The following is a 17,077-nucleotide window of genomic DNA, read 5'->3' as shown; positions in this document are numbered from 1 at the left end:
CTCTCCATTATGCTTCACATTTAATTCCATCAAAATATATTCTTCTTTATATACTCATCTTATTTAATTAGAACGATTATCTTTAAAATAATGAATGAGAAAGGTGCTTTGCAGGCTTTGTAAAGTTGTAATGATCAGCTTTAATTGAAACAGGTTTACTTATTGATGTCCATACACTCCCCACCACCACGTTGCAGTGATTACTTGCTTATTATACGACAGTCATGACTTCAGTAATACAATAGAATTGTTTCTCTTTAACATATATGCACCTACACATACCAGAGGTAGCCTTCAGCAGCCCTGTGTCTGCAGCAGAAATACTATGTACAGAGTATTTATCCTGTGTGTCAAGTGGCAATTCAACCAAAGGTTTTGAAGACTCCACTTCCCTTTCAGTGTGAGCTAAAAAAAGAGAGAGTTAATATCCTTTCTTTAGACATTCAGGACACTATGGCCACATTATGCAAAACAGGACAGGGTGATGAAGACAACTTCACAGAGATAATATTTTGTCTTCAATGGAGCTTCCAGACTCCCACTATCTTTGGGTGGTATTCAGCCACATACCTGCAGATTCAGGTTGCACAATTAAAGCTGATTTTGTACTCTTGTGTAACAAACCTGCTCCCCTCCTCAAAAAATAAAAATTAAATAAACCAGACTGCTAGTGACAAGGGAAGTGAAGGATAATGATTGCTTGATGCAACTCTGCGAACAAATCACAACGAATACTCAATAAATAGCCAACATTGTCTGCAAACTTTGTGCAAACACTTCAGGATAAATGCTCAACAAACAGGTCACCCAGAAGCATCTTTTGTCTCACTACTTGAATAGCTGTGATGTATTTTGCTGAATAAAAATGGATTTTTTTAGTTGACAATACAAAAGACATTAAATATCTCTCCCAGCTAGCAAGCATGTTTTCCAAAATCACTGAAAGAAACACTGGAAAAGATGCTAAAAAGCAACAGAGACCACAATCTTATGCATGCTTCCTTAGCTTTAAGTCACACTAAATTCAATATTGAGCAAACAGGTATAGGATCACAACTATATTTCAAGAATGATCCATGAATACAGGAAGCTGATGCAAGACTGATTGCATTCCCCTGTATGGCAGCAACTACTTGCTTATCTATTATGTAGCAGTTGATTCTGTTTCATATGTATGCACCCACACATATCAGAGGTAGCCTTCAGTAGCCCTAGGTCTGCAATGGAAATGCCATAAACAAAGTATTTACCCAGTGTGTCAAGTGGCAATTTAGCCAAAGGAGTTTTATTTAGTTTTGAGGATTCTGGTTCACTTTCAGAATGAGCTTTAAAAAAGAAAGAGAAAAGGGTTAATAATATTTCTTTATTGGAATGAGGACACCACATTCTGCTAGCACAGCAGTTACAATTCTACCATAATGTTCCTAAAGTGCTGTTATCAAAAGTTGGTCACATTGAGAATGTGGGGTATATGTAGCCTCATATAACCAACATGCTTAACTGTAATTAATGCATGAAGGGGTTAAGACCAGAGAGTAAGTTGTCCTGCCAGGCTTAGCAAGGTCACATTCCCTCACCTTGGGAGGAAATGTTACCAAATTATTCTTTTTTTTCTACTTCCACCATATGAACCTGACCAGTAAGGATGTCTAAGATGGATGCTCTAAGTTTAGACTTAGAAAGGCTTCCACAAGCCATCTTTGTGTTGTTATACAAAAAATATAGAAACTCTTACCACTTTTTGAAACTAAGTTGTACTGTCCTCTTTTTTTTGCTGCTGTATGGAAAAGCACATGGATCTGACCTTTGAAGAGTTTGTAAGTAAACTATTTTTAACTTACCAAACATGTAGTCTCTTTCTCTGCAAAGGGGAAGTGGGGAGTTTTGAAAGAAACTTAGAAGGGAACATTTAAAAGATCTAACAGCCTATAGTTTCACACTTTACTTTGCTGCATGTTTTGTGATTTTAAATCTCTGCAAGGGCTCTCTCACTAAATAGTACTTGCAGCACAGGAAGGTTGTACTTTACCTGGAGAGCTCTTTGTTTCTTCTGAGGCACTGGCAGCTGTAGGTTTGCTGCTTCCCCAGTCTAGTTCAGTCATAGCTGCAAGATTTAAAAAGTTAGCATAATTCTTAGTGTAGGGTAGGATATCCAAGTATAATTGAATTAGGTCAAGCAGCATGTAACAAAAGAAACCTCATTTCAGAATATAAGGCCATTGTTAGACATTTAAAATCCTTTGATCATTCAATCAAGGAAGGGCATGTACAACGATTTATAAAACACAGTATATTTGTGCTTTCTTTCAAAGTAATTTCTCCTTGTAAATAGGCAAGGGTGTAGCTAACAATAGCCAGTCCCACTGTCATGCAAGTCAAATAGAAACCATTCCAGTGATGATTTTGGATTTATGCAAGGGTACAATTCATTGGTGGTTTGAGTAATTTAAGAGACCAAGTTAGAGGAGTGAAGACATATCAGAAAGCGTGAATAAATACAAGCTGTATTATAAAGAGAAAAGTGGTAAATGGAGCATGGAAGGGATCAAATATAGGAAAAGTACATTTACTGGGTTTTGAAAAACAAACAAAAAAAGGATGAAAATGTTCTGCTAATGAAAGGACACCACCATCATTTTCATATAAGTTTAGAAACTTGATAGTGAACCAAATATTACACTGAGCATAAAAACACATATACAGTATTTCACCAGAAATGTACTGTCACTGAAACTCCATGAAATAGTTTTTTCAGCTTATGATTGAAAACCATTCACTCAACTTCCCCTTAAAGATCATGCATGAAAAAATATCTGGATAATTGTAGTGACTACCTAAGACTCTGTAGAAAAGATAGAACAGTGCATCCAGGCCACCTCTCCATCTCCAAGAAGGGATACAGCTGGTTCAGCAGCTGGTAGCGGCACTACCAAGTTATTGGATGTTATTTACATAACCAATGGCAATGCTGGATCTAAAAACCAGCCGAAAGCTGTAGATGTCTGATTAATGTTTCCAAGTACTTAATTCGTTCCGGAAGTCTGTTCTTAACCTGAAACTGTTCTTAACCTGAAGCACCAGTTCAGCTAATGGGGCCTCCTGCTGCTGCTGCACTGCTGGAGCATGATTTCTGTTCTCATCCTGAAGTAAAGTTCTTAACCCGAGGTACTATTTCTGGGTTAGCGGAATCTGTAACCTGAAGTGTATGTAACCTGAAGCATATGTAACACGAGGTACCACTGTATAGAGATGCTGAGGGAAATAGTTAACATGCAGGAAAATGAGAATCCCTCAATACATTTTGCCTAACTGATGTAAGCTCAGTTTTATGTAGTATTTTATTAATATGGTCTACATAAATGAATGAATTGTTAATTGAGCACACAATCTAATTAAAATAAAATAAATAATAGAAATAAACAGAAAAAAATAATCACCGGGCTGGGATTGGGGAGAGATTTCTTGTACTTCTGGTGTCTTGGATTCCGCAGGCCATTCCTGGGTTTCATTTTTAGCTTTTTAAAGAAAATGTAGGATTTAGTAAACACATATATTATCCATTACAACTACAAAGAATGTGACAAGAAGCAAAGGATCTAAATTTTTGGAAAGTAAATTCCCTAACTTCTCATTGTTCTGCTTTTCTTAATAATAATTGACCCAGCATGACTACCATAAACACTAACATCCCTGATGTCGCCAGTGGTCTCAAAACGGGAGACGGTTGAACACCCCTTCCAAACCAGATCACATCATAATAGTGTTTCACATTAGCTAGTCTGATGGACCTTGGTACATGCACAAGTGAGTAAAGGAAAAATTCAAAACCACTAATTTTCAATTTTTCAGAAGGCAAGCATTAGCAAACGAAGTTAGGATACCACAACCACAAATTTCAGGATACTGAACTTCATCTGCAAATTATTATTTTGAATTTTCTCATTAAATGGCAATTCAGTGTCTCATCAACTCTGAAGCCTGAACAGAAGATGGTCTTCCAAAATAATGTCATTAAAAACCCCCCAAAAATGTTACTGATTTTCAGAAAACCACAACAAACTCAAGAACCCTGTAGAGTCTATTCATCACCGGGATTCACCCTTATTTTTCTGTAAGTCCTTTCACACCAAAATATCTTTCCATATTGTTTCTCAGACATTTAGTTCCTTTCTGCTTCTTCTCCTAGTCAGTTGGTGTTTAACATCATAACTCCACGTGTAAGCTTCTACTCAGACTGTAGGAGTAATAAACCTTGTTTATATATTCGTTCAAACAGCATTCTTAGCAGACTGTTTATTTCTGTACTCTGCTGCAATATATACGTGGAGCTCCAACAATGTTGTCTTGTAATATATTCCATCTCCGTAAAATCTTTTAGACAAAACTGACTAAATAAAGGGTATGTTCACCTAAGCTTCCATAGTCTTTCCAACATTTTGAATCTATTGACTTAGCTATTTTAACTGGCAAATGTGGATACATGTGATGCACCATCAAGGGATAATTTTAAGTGTGAGGCATCGTGATACCATTTATGTTCGGTATTCCTCATCTTTCATGAGCAAAATCTTTGAATGGTGCTTTTTTTGCTTAGTCTATGTTTTCCTCCTAGTTAAGGCAGTCTGTCATCTACTAAGCTTTTGATCTTGCAGGTCAAGTGGGTTTACTTGAAAAAGAAGAGTTTTTTGTTGGGGGAAACACAGTTTTGACCATTGATATACTGTCCTAAACAGTAAAACATATTTAGACCATTCATGTATTTTAGACAATTTAATTTTGTAAAAAGAAGTTTATATTTTAAACTTTCCAATTTATTTACCTTTTTAAAGATTTCTACACCCCTTTGCACCAACCTTTGATCAGCTCATTGGTGCCAGCTATGAACTTTGCTTTAGGCGGGGAACAGTTCCACTTGGTGATTCTGGATCAGCAACTCCTCAGTGCGGCCAATCCCTGTCTGGTTTGCCAGCTACCAGCAATCACCAAATCAGTGCCAGCGGCAAATTCCACTTTCAGCAGGGATCAGCTCCAGTTGCCCCCTAGGCACTCTCAAATACTTGGTAAAACAAGGCTAACAGGCTGTGTGATGGTCTCAGTGACGCACAATGGCGAAACATTCCCACTCAATTTCCAGACATGGATGTCTAGCCATCTTGGAATGTCAGAAGCTGGGCAGACCTGATTTACATGCTTCCCAAATCCAGCTACTTGTTTCTGCTTACCCGGTTTTTTCTCTGGTCTTTCAGAGATATCCAGTGATGGCAGTTTCTGTCGGGTTCCATTGAAATCTGGTACAATAAGGTGCACTACACAGGAAGGTAAAGGAGTTGTTCATTCAGGAGTATTTTTTTAAAATTGATGTTTGTAAATAAAAACTAATATAAAGTGTTAGCGGTGTGGAGAGAGAGCAGTAGGGAAAGAAGATATAATCACGACGAAGGTACTAGTTTCATATTGCAAGTCCTACAACCTCCTTAACAGCCCCAACCAAGTTCCCATGCAAGCATTTTACCTTTATGGAAAACATTGTTTACTTACTTGCTGGAGACAAGTAAAGGGTTGTCCCCACTTTACTCATAAAGAATGATAAAAACAATGTAGCTAACCAGCAGTTTTAAGAATATACCTTATCTCCCTCTGCTCAGATACAGTAGTAAGTAAGAAAGATGCAAAGCAAATAATTATAAGAAAAGAGAAAACTCTAAAAGGTAAGGGTTGAAGGTGAACCCTGGTGCACCTATCCAGAATAATGGACATCTTAGTCACCTAGTATTGGTCCTGCTAATGGAGCCTTCTCTGGGATTTTAGATTGTGCCCGATGTGTGACATTTTGAAGTACTGTGAAAACAAGAATGGAATGGAACAATTCTTATTATCTACATTGTCTCTAAGTTGCTGCTAAATTACAAATCAAATTCTCTCACACACATGTTCAGTACTTGTGACAATATGCAGCCAATTTCAGTAAGGTCATAGAATCATAGAGTTGGAAGAGACCACGAGGGCCATCGAGTCCAACCCCCTAATAATCCATTAATACTATGCCATCAGGTTAAGTAAGTAAAGAGACAGATCTAAATGTCAGCAATGAGAAGAATAGAGTCCATTTGATTAGGCAATAAGGAAACCACAGGGGATTTTAATGAAAGTAGTTTCAGTGGAGAGAAAAAAAGGCAGAGGCCAGGTTGCAGGAATCAAAATAAGAGTTGGAAGAGAGGAAGTCAAGGCGGCATAAATTTGTTTGTTTATTAGATTTGCATGTCACCGATCCAACCATAGTTATCAGGGCAATTAACATAAATAAAATACAATTCACAAATAAAAAATACAGAAACCAAAACAAAATAAATCACCAAAGCAAAAAAAGTCCAGAGAAAGACTTCAGCTAAAATCCACATAAAACATAGCAGCTGAAAAAATGTAAACAATTAAAACCAGCACATAAACCAGCAATTGGAGACTTGGTGTACAAGTGAAGTACCAATGGCTCATAATGAAAAGGCAGCAAAGATGCCAGGTGAGCCTCTCTGGGGGGAGATATTTCATAAGACACCACCATATGTCAGGTGTTTTGAGATAAATGCAGATAGAACCTCATTAACTCCATCCATTATTGCCCTCTAACTGATTGAGGGGGGGGTCATAAGAATGGGGGAAATGGTGGTGTATTCGAAGGAAGTGTGGAAAGAGAGAAGAGACAGGTTGCTGATGTGGTAGTGGAATAACCACAGAGTAGATGGCTGACAGGAGTGGAAAGGGTCAAGGGGAATTGAAGACAGATGAAACTAAGGAAGAAGTGTGGACGTCTCACTGAAATATATTAAAGGTAAGGTGGGAGAAAGAATAAAACACTGGTCTTCAACACGCAGGTTGTGCTCTGATCTAAGGTGGGTCACAACAGGAGCACTACCACCATGCAAATACATGAGAAAAGATTAGGAAATGGGGCCCAAAACACATGTTTGGGTTAAAAGCAGGTCCTGGGTCTGAAAAGGTTGAAGATACAAGGAATAAATAATTCTCAGAGATGGCGGGGTTTTCAGAAGGAATCCAAGAATGTAAGAACACCCCTCTGGATCAGGCCATCTACACTTTTTCCATAGTGGCCAACCAGATGCCTGTGGGAACCTGCAAGCAGGATGAAAGCAGAAGAGTACTCTCCCCTCCCATGGAGCTGGACCATAGCCATCCTGGCTAGTAGGCAGGAGCAATATAGTAAGAAAGGTAGGTAAAGAGCTTAATACAAATTAACTGAAAGAGACAAGGATCCAAGCAGATTGTGGGGCCTTCACAGGGCATCAAAAGAAGAGAAGAAACATAGATTATTATTAGATGGTGCACAGATCAGTGTGCTGCCTGGCCAAGAGAAGGAGAGTAGGAATTTAAAATGGACAGACGGCCAAGCCTTTGTGTTTCCTCCTAAAGATGTTAGCATCACGAGATCATCAATAAAGTTGTTGGATAGAGGGGCAGTAGAGGCTAATCTATTAGGCGAAATGGGACACTCCTCCATGAGCCTCAGTCTGCGATCAGTTTTGGGTCACTGATTGCTGAAGCTGTCAATGCACTGACTACATGTTGGATAGCCACAAACACAGTGATTCAGCTGTTGTGCCAGAAACAAGCTTTTGATGTGCGCTTCATACCTCCCATTTTTGAGAAGGCAGAGGGATACATTGTTGTTTTCAGGTACCCCAGCTAAGACTGATGTGATCTAAGCCTGTGCATGAAAAGAAACAAAGAAGCAGCTTTTAGAGTGGGTCTCAAAAAGAGGTAACAGTCTTCGGTTCTGGAAAGTGCCTTTTGGATCTCCCTCTTTGGGGGACTGATGTAGGGCAATGTGACTGCTGTTGGAGTATCTAAGAGGTCTGCTTCCACTTATGTCCCACGTGTAAATAATCTGAAGTATATCATAATGCTTTTATTCTCCAGTAATCTGTCCTCTCAAAGGAATCAAATCCAGGTCACTCTGTTCCTATTCAAGGTTTAACTTTAGGTGTCCCACAATATGTTTCCAGGTTCCAAAATTCCATTTGACCTATACAAAACTGGGCTCTTGGAATGGATATAGCCAGATGAAATGCTGTATTGCCCTGGGGTTGTGTCCTTAGGACAGTTTGGTGTGCATCTTCAAAATCTTCCCCTTTTTTTGTAGCCAGAAGAGATAATGGGACTTGGTTGTTGCCAAAAAATATTAATATTAACCCAAGATTTTTTCTTTTCTTTTCTGCAGGGATAAGAAGTCATGTTATAAGAACTGATCAGAATAAGTTAAGTTTTGCATTCAGTGTGACAATGGAATTCGGTTAAAGAGATTAGATTTGAGAATGTTTCCTCCAGTCTTAAGACAAGAATATTCCCTTCTGTTCATGGACACGCCCCCCCCCCCAACACACCCCAATTATTTTCATGCATAAAGAAATGTCTTCCATTCTATGGAAATCAAGTATGAGAAGTCACACACATTACCTTGTTTGATTACTGTATAAGGAAGCTGAACTTTTGAATCTGCTGGTATAAACTGGAGAGGAAAAGAAAACATTCTATAAAAATGTGAATGTTACTTGCTTTTTCTTGAGGTGGCAAAATAAGTTTTTCCTAAAGCTCAGTTGTCCCAAGAATGGACATATCTTCCAAGTGCATAGAAAAATAATGCTGCTGCTTCAGTTTTATCTAGCTATACAGCCAGTACATGTTTAACTTCATAAATGCAAATGACCCATGCCGTCCTGCCTGCTAACAGCCTAGCAGGACAACCTATGACTTTTGATTGCTGAATCTGCAAATGCACTATCCATGCAGTGGATAGCCATAAAAACAGGGGTTCAGGTTGGGCACCAGAAAACAAACCTTTGATGTGCATTTCATACCCAAGCGCTACCATAAGGTAACCAGATTTTTTCCAATGAATCCGGGGACACTTTTCAACTTCAATGGATTTTGTATGGGGACTGATTTGTAAATCCGGGGACTGTCCCTGGGAAATGGGGACGTCTGGTAACCTTATGCTACCACCCAATTTGGACAAGGCAGAGGAATATATTGTTGCTTTGAAGTTTCAACCACACAGAGACAACATCCCACCTGACATGATAGAAACTGGATTTTAGATCTGGCAATTGTATAGCGTGTTTTTATTTGATAATGATTGCTTTCCAACGGAATAAAAATCTCTTTGTCTTTACAAGGAAAATAAGATCCATCATCTTAAAAAACTAGCTTTCTGTGTCACAGAAGTGGCAAACTTCAGCTCTCTCCTATTGGACCTTCTGGATAGCCACTGCCTTAGGCAGCTCCCACAGCCAACATTTTAACTGTAGAAAGTCTGGAAAGTACAAGAAATGCCAGAAATGTGGAAAACTCAAAGCAGCAATAACTCTTAAATCTTCTCTGAGTATAAGGCTAATGTAAGAATGTAACGGAACACATGCATTCTGTCCATTTTTCAGTATGGGAATGTGTATATATTAAAATGGCCAACTTATCACATGCATCAGAACTATAATTCTATATGGATTGCAGTCCAAACAGACCCTCTCCTGGCCTTGAGGAGCAGCTTTATATGGGGTACCAGAGGTAAGGGGATCTGGAATAGCCCAAGTGCTCCTTTAGATCCTGTCCATAATTTGGAAACATGTGCACTGGGCATGATCCAGCAGGAGTATGACACTTGTTACACTTTTCATTAACTTTCCCGAGTGGCAGACTTGGGAATTATGGTGCCCTATGCATGGTCCAAAATTGGCAACCCCAACCTCACTCTGCCTCCCCAAAGGTGGGCAAGGAGGCATCTGGTTTTGGGAAGGAAGTGCAAAGGGTGCGGCAGGTTCAATTACAAAACAGCTTTAGCAGAAGAATCAAGATTTTGCGATTCGATCTTAAACAGGCCTGAAATGGTTATATCCCCAGCACAGAATGAGAGTAAAACTGCCGCATAACTTGGTGATAAATGTACAAGGATCTAATATAATTATTTGTGGTCAGCAGGCATATGGGCAGAAGGGAAATGGTTGTTTTTCTACATCTGGTTTTCAGAAGCTTGTCAAAAAGCCTTCCAAAACAGCTAGGTTATGAGACAGCAGGTTCAAAAAATGATAAAAGCATAGGAAACTAAACTATTTACACTAGAAATAATAATAATAATTACATATCAATAGTTGGAGCAGAAGTTAAGTATCTGTGTTAACCCAGTTTCTGCTCAAAAGACTCAACAATCTTGAAAATGTTTCCTTCATTCTTAGTCCCAGTTGATAGTTAAGTATATTATTTAGGGAACTTTGTAACAAAAAGGCTGGAAGCAGCTCCTATTTTTTATTTACTTATCTCATTTCCTCCTAAAGGGGAAGGAAATTCTGACATAATGTTAAAAGACCTTTGGCATTCCCAGGGATCAGGCACCAGCCTGGCTGTAGATACTGTAGTTGTAAGAATTACCTGTCTCAACCCCAGACTATAAATCAGGTTGTGTAACTAAGTCTGCCTACAATATAAGGTGCAATGAAAGCATGATTTGATGTTCAGAAGACATCTAAAAATTAAACAAACATGGTTATCACAAAGAGAGGATACATTATGCAATATCATAATTTACACTGACAGCTTTACTGATTGATGTGAGGTTTGTTAATCTTTTATTTCACAGAGAACAAATGTGAGAAATGAAGGACTTAAAGACACTACTGCAAGTATATAAAAAAGCAAAGAATCTTGTGGCATCTTAAAGAGTAACAAATAATTATGACTTAAGCTTTCATGACTACAATCTACTTCATCAGATGCATAAAATGTAATCCTCAGGCACATATTAAAAAGTGAAAGTTGGAATTAAATGGCAATGAAATTGAAAACGTACAGTCTGACAATTAAATTAGAACTTAAATTCATGCAAAAGGAACCCTCCTGAGTGACCCTTCACAGTAACAGTAATTAGTGATAACATAATTACAGTATGTTAGCATTGCTGAGTAAAAAAATATTCAGGACCAATTTAATAGAATCTTTGAAAAGTTTTAATTAGTGATGGAAGGATCTGCCAATTTTTGTTTTCTCAGTTGGTTATTTTTCTGATCTTAAATTAATTCTTCACATTTCTATGATGTGGATAAATCACTTCTGTGATTATTATTTTTTTTTAAAAAAACCTCATGAAAATTCTTCAACATTTGAGTGTGAATTTCTCCTAACACACAGTTTTTGTATGTGGTTTTTCACAACATAGTCCATTTTTGTATATTTTCACGAATATCTTCCTTTGTTCCACAATTTTTTACCCAATATATCCATTTTTGTAAATCTTGTTTGGTTGGAGAATTCCACTGCAAAATTCAAGTGTGATTTTCGGATGGCTGTGTTCTCATATTGTTTCAAAGTTTGAGTTGCAAGGATTTAGGTGTGAATGCAAACTGAATCAAATTTCTCCTAGCTGTAATTTAGCAGTTTCATGTTGGTGTTTCCTTTTGAAGTTCCTTTGTTCAAGGATTGCCATAAATAGTGTTGCCATATTTCAAAAAGTAAAAACCAGGACACCCCAAAAGTTGTTGGTTGTTTTTTTAAAAAACAAAAGATAATAGTAATAAAACATTTATTAAACTGACTTGCCTAACATCAATTTCTCAGAAATTCCCCCCAGACATCAATTCCGCTCAGGAACCTTTTTCAGCCCAAGGGCCACATTCTCTTCTGGATAACCTTCTGGGGGCCACATGCCAGTGATGGGAAGGGAAGGACTAAAGGCAAATGTGGCTGGAGCAATAAATATGATTTTTGGCTTTGAACACTATGAGTTTCTTCACTATCCTCTCTATCCTCCACTCAGACAAGCAAGGAGCATTGTCAAAGGACACATTCCAGCCAGGCAAAATCACATATGGAAGGTGCAAAGCAAACTGATGAGTGACCCAGGAGGGTGTTTTGCCCGGGGAGAGTCCCAGGCCTGAGATTCTAGAGATGGCTAAACATTACTGTAAGATTTGTGTTCTTTTATTCGTTTGCATAGGGACTGCAGACCTATCCATCCTACACAGAATACAGATGGAGATTGATGTGCCATAAGATTATATGTGATAGAAAAATGGGAGATTAATGGAAGTGAGCACTGCATAACTAAGAGAAGATTAGTTATACAAGCAGTGCCAGAAACCAGACATATTGACTCCTGATTGTATGCCTAATGCACTTAACCATCTATGTTTCACGTTCATCTGGTCTGGCAAAAACATAAAAGAGTAGGAAGTAGCCATGTAGTTTTTGGCAGATAATACATCTTTTCTTTCTTTCTTTTTTGCTGACTTTTTGGGAAATGGCCAAAATAACATACATACATTTTAAAGATGCAAGACATCTCTTTTAAGTCAGGCCTGCTCCATTTGACTGGACAAATCTTTGAGAAAATCTTGTTTTTCTTTGGAGATAAACAGAAGAAACTAAAGTTCCTGCCTTCTCAGTCAGAGAATCAAGTAAAGGACTCCACCTTGGAACTTGACATTATAAAATTGTTGCATCGGAATCAAGCAGAAGTGAAATACATCTTCTGACAGTGTTTTCTTCTGCCTCTTCCATACTCATGGCTTATAGAATATAATAGACAACAGACCAAAGGATGGCATGTACCGTAATTTTTACAGCTTTCCTATGACCCTGTATCTGGCTTGCAAGGAGGTTAAGAGAGCAGAACTGGATGAAGAGTGTTTTAATTCTTTCCCACACAACTTAGAAACTTGACATTTGGTATACATGCAGACAAACGTACCCAGATTCCAAAAATGCACAACCACAAACTGAAAAAATAGGATATGTCTCTGGTTCATCTCTGGTTCAAACTTCTGAGTTAAACTACATCCCAAAATGATTTAACATTTTCCCACATGAGCCACGAAGCTTAAATTCAGTTCACATGCAATGGCACTCTCTTTAGTTCTTTATTAGTTACACTTAATTAATTGTTAGATTAGTATGAAAATGAAATATTTACAGTGAACATTGTAATAAGCAGTATTCTTAACAAGCCAATCCACATATGAGATAGAATGTTGGGAGATTTGCCTATCCATCACTGAATGATCTGATCTCACCAACCACTGGTGCTGGGCCTGCTGTGAATTCCAGTATTATGAGGGAGAAAATCTTTGCTCTATCCACTTTCACTACACATGCATAATCTTAAACACTTTTATGTGTCGCCTCTTACTTGCTTTTTACCTAAACAAAAAAGCTGCCAAATATTTAAACTTTCCTCTTAAGGGAGTTGCTTCAGCCTTTTGATCATTTTAGTTGATCTTTTGTGAATCTTTTCCAGCTCTACAATATATTTTTTGAGGTGAAGTGACTGGAAATGTGCATAGTATTCCAAGTGAAGTCACACAGTAGATTTGTAATGATGGCCAATTCATTTTGATTATGATATTAGCAGTTCTATCTAACCATGCAATTCTGTTCTGGCATTGTTAGGCAGAAAAGCAAAGTAAAAAAAGCAAAGTGACACCTGATTTTCTAATTTACTCCCAAACACTAATTCTATCAACAACTCAAATGTTTTTGACAGAAACAGTGTTTGGGGAAAACTTTGAAATTGATATAATCTATATCTGTTATCCATGCTTGTTGCAGAAATAGAATCAAACAAATTCCTTCTACACTGTAAAAGCCCCCCACCCCCGAGAGAACAGTATTTGTGTATCAAATTGCAACGATAAAGCAATTATATACCATGTTTTTCCATCTCCAAAAATAATTTTCATCTGCCAATGCTGGATTTGGTATAAATTTGATATACTGCACCCAAAAAAGCTACTAGGACAGTTCAGTTTTCTGTGAAATTGCGATGGACAAGGTACTCTTCTGATTTGAGGAACTGAGAAGTACTTGTGTGTTCCTTGAGAGGATGTAATAATATTGTTTGCATAACTTTAGTTGAGAGAAAGAATAAAACCCCCAGAACTACCAGATTTCATATATTAGTCATTTATACAGTATTAGACCCTAAAATAAGCTTAGTTTCATACCTGAGTTGGGATTCTTGGTATTTTGTAATTATTCTGGAGTTGTCCATTTTCTTTGTTTTTACCTGGTTGAAAAACACAACAAAATTACTCTGTGTTTTTCAACACACAAAACCCCTTTTAATATTCAAACATAGGGAGATCTATTCCAGTTGGTCCCCAATGTTTATGGCTGTTAATGATCAAACTCTTATTTATTCTCCTTCTATTTACATTCTCAACAGTATAGAGCTCCCACTTTTTGTCCAGTTCAGACATACACAACAGTTCAAGGGTAGGGAATGGATCCTCTTGTTCCATCAAAATATTTATTCTTGCACACAAAATCCACATTGACAGCTTAGCTATAGTAATGGTTATGGCTGCACCATGCTTAACCATTATTAATGTGAGCTAGAGTTTCCATTGTAACTATGGTTTGAAGCAATACTTTGAAAAGGAAGGAACTGGCATATGAGTGACAAGAGAGCATGCAGGCCTGCAGGAATTGGAAGCTCTATACATGTGGCTGGTTTGCTGGTTGGGATAAAGCCCAAAGACCTGTTTTTGGTTTAGTATTTGTAAACTGTATTTGTAGTATTTGTAAATTGTCTATTTTAATCTGAATTTATGTAGATTATTGTAGTGTGGGCTCAGCAATTAATATAGAAAATAGAGGACATTACACAGCTTGAGAAACATTCCATACAGACACAAAGGGTTTTCTACTGCATGCATGAAAGATTTTAAATCAGAATAAAACAAAAATGTATGCCATAAATAAAATGAAACAACCATAACCCAAATTAAGGAAGCAAATATGCTGCTTCAGAACCTACTGTATTTTTCCTTGTATTGGGCGAGGTTTTTTGACACAAAAATCATGTCAAAAAACTGGGGTCATCCAATACACAGACAGTGGCCATGGGGGGAGATGCTGTTGCAAGCAGAGAGTGATCTGGGGATGCTGGCTGGCTGAAGCACAACTTCCCTCGATGGTGCTGAGCATGGGAAACACTCCCTATCTGGGCAGGGGAAACGGTCTAGGGAGTGTTTCCTGCCCACAGCTGCATGGGAGGGGGAGAGGCTCTACAACTTTGGGCCATCTCCCCTCATTTTCTTAAAACTTAGTCCCCCAAAATGGGGGGGGGTGTCATATGGTATTTTTTCAGGTGAATGAGCAGAAAAAGGGAATCTTCAATTATGTATGAGAGACAATGCCAAGCACTAACAGATGCTAGTACTGTAGGAATAGACGGATGTAACAAAATGGATATGATGCTATTTTGCCATGTAAAATGGGAGAGAAAGCATTCCAAGGGAAACAGGAATTAGAGGCATCCACTCTGATTTTGCAGGAGCAGAAATCAATAGTTGTCAAATTAAGAAAGGCTATTTCAAAGGGCAATTAAAACATTAACCTCCTAGCTGTGATCAATAGAAAGAAAGAAATCCAGAAAGATCTGCAAACAGGAAACTTCTAATTAAAGGTACATGCACCCTGAACAGCCTCAACAGTACTTTGTTCACACTGTACAGGCTAGTGCTACATGTTATTGCGAACAACAATGAAGCAGGTTATTAAAATATGACATGTTGCACTGCACTGATTTGACTGCAAGAAACCCTAGAGAAAAAGGCAGGTCTGAGTTCATGAAATGTCTCAAAGTGCAGATTAATACTGGAGAGCAAACTAAATCTGTTTGGAGGCATGCTGTGATGTCAGATTTGTAAAAAAAGAATTTAAAACCATCTCTAAATTTTTATTGATTCTCAACATGCAGTACAGTCAAGTGCAAGTCTTGACATCAATAATTTTAACGACCGCATAACATGCCAATAATCTGACCTTTCCCTTCAATAACATAGAGCCAAGCTATGACATGATGGGACAGCTGTGCTTAAGTCTGTATCATGCATAGATGTAGGGAGTCTATTATTGCAGTAAGAAAAGAGAGCACAGGGGATGTGAGTGAAACCCATGCACAGCCCAGCCATACCTCACTTTGCTCTGCTGCTTTAATGACCGCTCCCTGCTTAAAACGGGGGGCGCCCTTTGCATGGACGCGTGCAGCCCTAGATCTGGAGCGGCCCCATCAGCATAGGATTGGCTTTGCCTTCCCTCAGGTGGGATACCTGGAGGTCTCCGCCTACCTCAGTCAGTTGTCCAATCCCACCTGGGGGAAGCGTTGCCAAGGAGACCAGGCTAGGTAGGGGAGGGATTACCTGCCCACACAATAGAGGGAGGATCTTACCTGGGAATCCTCACTTGGCTTTAAATAGTTTCTCCCCAGGTCAATTTCAATAATGGGAATGAGCCTGGCAGAGGGAAGTTTGCTGAAAGCAATAGCACACAGTACAGCAAGGCAGGAAATGGAAGGTTTCACTTCCTTCACCCATGTGCTCATTTTTGGGGGGGTAAAGAATAGAAGCCACACCTACTTTATGTCTGAAAAGAGCTGACATGTGCCAAAATGCCTACCCTGTAGCATCTTGTTCTGCTCAGAAAGAGCATTACTTACCAGGCACAGCCACTTTGTGATTGAAAATCTTGCTCCAGACCCCATTATCTGTGTTGTCTTTCACTCCAAATTCATAAATTGTGTTGGGTTTCAGATTATCCACCACAGTTTCTGTTGTTGGACAAAGCTGGAGAACCCACTTCTTATTCTTGTCCTTTTCTCTGTAGCGGACTGTATAAAACCTAGTTGAGAAAAATAAAATTGATACTTCTAATTAAAGGGGGAAATACAATTTAAAATAAGGCACTGTGGTGTTTTTTTCATCTAAGGAACAATAGGTGATATAGTCAGTATCATTTTGCTTCTGGGATTCAAGCAAGACTAGACTGAAATTTACTATAGCCTTCCTGAGGATTCTCTTTGCAAATATTGGATTCTCTGTTAGTTTAGACTCATTTCAGTCACTGGAAAGTGACTATTCTGAGCAGCCAAAATGACCATTTGCTTATTGCCAGTATAGTAAATCCAAGCTCCACAGTTCATTAGAATAAACAAATATGGGTTTAAAACATTACTGAGTTGTATTGTCTAATCAACAGACACCATTAAGCAACATATCACTGATTTAACATTTAAGAA

At 38.3% G+C, this 17,077-nt stretch overlaps 1 protein-coding gene across 43 annotated transcripts in view; it reads right to left on the bottom strand.

Moving 5' to 3' along the window:
- ABI3BP (ABI family member 3 binding protein) overlaps nucleotides 1-17,077 on the bottom strand; it is a 141,603-nt gene that overhangs the window by 76,535 nt on the left and 47,991 nt on the right. For 41 of the 43 annotated variants that reach the window (XM_081198906.1, XM_081198868.1, XM_081198865.1 and 38 more), the window contains exons 5-13: nucleotides 16,499-16,680; nucleotides 14,001-14,062; nucleotides 8,470-8,521; nucleotides 5,767-5,838; nucleotides 5,223-5,306; nucleotides 3,438-3,515; nucleotides 2,030-2,104; nucleotides 1,251-1,325; nucleotides 283-405 (exon numbers count right to left, since the gene is read on the bottom strand). In XM_081198906.1, coding sequence (XP_081055032.1) covers nucleotides 283-405; nucleotides 1,251-1,325; nucleotides 2,030-2,104; nucleotides 3,438-3,515; nucleotides 5,223-5,306; nucleotides 5,767-5,838; nucleotides 8,470-8,521; nucleotides 14,001-14,062; nucleotides 16,499-16,680 — 803 coding nt within the window. The remainder of the gene's footprint in view (nucleotides 1-282; nucleotides 406-1,250; nucleotides 1,326-2,029; nucleotides 2,105-3,437; nucleotides 3,516-5,222; nucleotides 5,307-5,766; nucleotides 5,839-8,469; nucleotides 8,522-14,000; nucleotides 14,063-16,498; nucleotides 16,681-17,077) is intronic. The other 2 variants (XM_081198867.1, XM_081198870.1) reach the window with 2 other exon arrangements.

This window comes from Podarcis bocagei, assembly GCF_964188305.1.
Source record: "Podarcis bocagei genome assembly, chromosome: 6".
Classification (NCBI taxonomy): Eukaryota; Metazoa; Chordata; class Lepidosauria; order Squamata; family Lacertidae; genus Podarcis; species Podarcis bocagei.
Note: the sequence above shows the minus strand (reverse complement) of the source record. Positions and strands in the feature narration are given on the sequence as shown.